The 3,047-nt window shown below is 38.9% G+C and overlaps 1 protein-coding gene across 1 annotated transcript in view; it reads right to left on the reverse strand.

The window, feature by feature from the left end:
• Window positions 1–2,582: 2,582 nt before the first annotated feature.
• The window catches only part of LOC116401181 (uncharacterized abhydrolase domain-containing protein DDB_G0269086-like), a 4,297-nt gene continuing 3,832 nt past the window's right edge, over window positions 2,583–3,047 (reverse strand). The window contains exon 7 of the mRNA XM_031879457.1: window positions 2,583–3,009. Coding sequence (XP_031735317.1) covers window positions 2,583–3,009 — 427 coding nt within the window. The remainder of the gene's footprint in view (window positions 3,010–3,047) is intronic.

Below are 3,047 nucleotides of genomic sequence, written 5' to 3' on the forward strand. Positions count from 1 at the left end.
CTTGAGGAGAGAACTATCAAAACATGAATTCAGACTTTTCACAAATCGGCGTCATTGTGTCGTTATTTCAGCATCACTTTGATCCGTTTATTGCAGGTAAATCTCAGCTGAATCTGTTTATTTTGTGTTCATACAGCTGCAGTGAACCAGCCGATGTGAAGCAGCTCTCTGGATTCATATTTAAACTTTCCCACAACATTTGACTTAACGTGATAATATTATTAACTTGTGAAGTGAAAGAAACAGTCGAGACAGGAAACCTTCCCTTTCCTACACTGGAGCTTTCTAAATGTACCCAAACTCAAACAACGCTAATGCTATGTTGTATGTGATGAAGAAGACAAAGACAGCATGAGAAGGATCACTAAATACACAAACTGCCTCATGGAGAACAGTCGGAGTTTAAAACCAACATTTATTCGTCTCATTTCTCAGGAGCTACAAAAGATTATATTTCTTGGGAAGGAAACACGAGCTGAGAAGAAGAAAGAGTGAAGAGGAGGAAGCTGTGGTGGAGAGAGATACCGTTGAACAGAGGAAGAGGAGGATGTGATGTTCTTTAAACGGTGGAACACAGGTTTTCACTTCAGGCCACAGTCACATTTCACCAACAAGGAAGACAAAACATATCTCAATTAAGATTTATTCAACCAAGACTTTCTCACATTTTGAAGGAAAACAACAAAGATCTGAGTTAAAGACATTAAAAAAACACAACAAATGAAACTCAAGTAAAACTCTGTAAGTGAGGTTTTAAATAACACCAGAACTCATGTAAGACGACACGATTAACCTTTAACTAAACATCAAATGATGGCAGACTTTGTATTAAATCAGCATTTATTTAAAACTCTATTCCCAACAGGACAGAGGACCAATGAGAGGCTGTCTTCTTCTTCTTCTTCCTCTCAGATTTACATGTGTTCTTCACCAAAATAAAACATCTTCTGTAGTTACATCAAACCAAACTGAAGCAAGACGCTTCCAACAGACAAACAGCAGGAAGAAATCTGAGTGTTTCTAAAGAATATTACACTTTTTACTCTTCTTTTGCACCTTTTTTACCTAAAAAAACACATTTCAGGATTTTCAAGATTTCTTTCCATATTTGAAGTACCTAAAACTGACATCACCCGAAAGAAAAACACTAAATACTTCATTTGAATATAGTGATTCATTGGAGTAAATGGTCCATCTTTTTTTTTTATTAAATCAACTTTCAATGCTTTTAGACTGGAAATTTCTTTCGGCATCTTTTGACAGTCGGAGCGTCGAGGAGATGCAGATATATAATATGACCTTTTTGTTAAAGTTATTTACTATATAAGTGTCAAATCCTAATGTTCCCAAACTTAGACAAAGTCAACTAAAAACTAAGAACAATGTTCAATTCTGAGAACTAAACTCTGCAGCAGCAGAATATATCAGAACAATCAGCAGAAAGTCACCATTGATATAAATGGTAATTTGTTTAGGAGTTAAGCTAATGTCATCAATAAAAACAAACAAATATCGCAGACCATTTACCAACAGGAGCTAGCGTTAGCGCAGCTTTCGCATCAAAATGTAAGTAAATGTTTGTCTAATATGAAGCATTTGTAGGACAGATGGCAACCAACATGTCTCGCTATCCAGATACTTGAATCGCTGTATAAGTCTCTGGTATAGACCTGTCAATCACTGTGTAGCCCCGCCCTAAAGCATCCCCTGCTTTATGGTCTGTGTGACTCTAAATGGACCATAATGTACTAAATGAACATCATGCTGTATTGAAGAAGACTTGAAACTAGAGATTGAGACCATAAACTCATGTTTACAATGTTTACTGAGGTAATAAATCAAGAGAGAAGTAGAGTCATTTTCTCATAGACTTCTATACAACCAGAGGAGTCGCCCCCTGGTGGACACTAGAGAGAATGCAGCTTTAACACGTGAAGCTTTGGCTTCCCTTGTCAGACCCGGAGGTTGCCGCCTTACTTAAAACAATCGCTTAACAATTGCTAATTAACCTGAGGTAATGCTAACTGGAGTTAACTTAACTCCATTGACCTCTATGGTAAGTAGCTAGCGGGCTAGCCGGGATTGGAGCTGCTTTGAGTTACCCAATTTTCAGATCAGATCAGAATTAAATCCGATCAAACCAATATAATCCTATGAGATCATTTTGAAATACTGGCCCCAGGTAGCTACACTAGCTAAGCACGTCTTTACAAATACCCAAATTTATTGACGACTACATTTAGTTAGTTGGTTTCTTTCTGTAAAAGGACTAAACGAAAAATAATGCAAAAATAAGTCTGTCCAGTGCGAAGTGAAACAGAAAATAAAGCAGTTTTTTTTAACAAGATGGAAATTGCCAACCTATACCTTTAATATGTAGACCTTTTATTCAGAATATTTACTTAATAGCAAAAAATTAAGTGATAAAAGCAAGAAAAAAAGTGATTCTTAGGATTTACAGCTAATGTACTGTCCTCTAAAACCTCCTTACTCTGTCAAATGAGGATTCACCTGCAAGATTTTACACGTTAGCTTCAACTGTTTTAGCACCATTTATAAGATAGTATCTTAGATCCACGGCGTTATTTCTTCTTCCCGCCGTCGGCCATCTTTTCCTGCACCACGCTCTTCTCCCTTCTGACCGCCGATGCACTCGTTCGGTTGCTTTTCTCCTCCAAAGTTTTCATCTGGGAAGCGTTTGGTTTCCTCTCCGGGAGCTCTGGTTTCTTCATATCTACCTTCGCCAGCCTCTCCGCCTCCATCTTGTCCCGAGCAGCTTTCTCTCCGGCGAGTCTCAGCCACTCCATCCTTTCCTTCTCCATCCTCACCTGTTCGATTCTCTCCTCCCGGGCGATTTTCTCTCTTTCCTTCGCCATTTGTTCCCTCTCCATCCTCGCCTTTTGTTCTCGTGCAACTCTTTCCTTCTCTAATCTCTCCTTCTCCTGAGCAATTCTTGCCCTTTCCCTGGCCATTCGTTCCCTCTCCAGCTTTTCTTTTTCAGCCCTTTCCCTGGCCATTCGTTCCCTCTCCAGCTTTTCTTTTTCAGC

Source organism: Anarrhichthys ocellatus, unplaced genomic scaffold (genome assembly GCF_004355925.1).
Source record: "Anarrhichthys ocellatus isolate YVR2014 unplaced genomic scaffold, GSC_Weel_1.0 scaffold267, whole genome shotgun sequence".
Lineage (NCBI taxonomy): Eukaryota > Metazoa > Chordata > Actinopteri > Perciformes > Anarhichadidae > Anarrhichthys > Anarrhichthys ocellatus.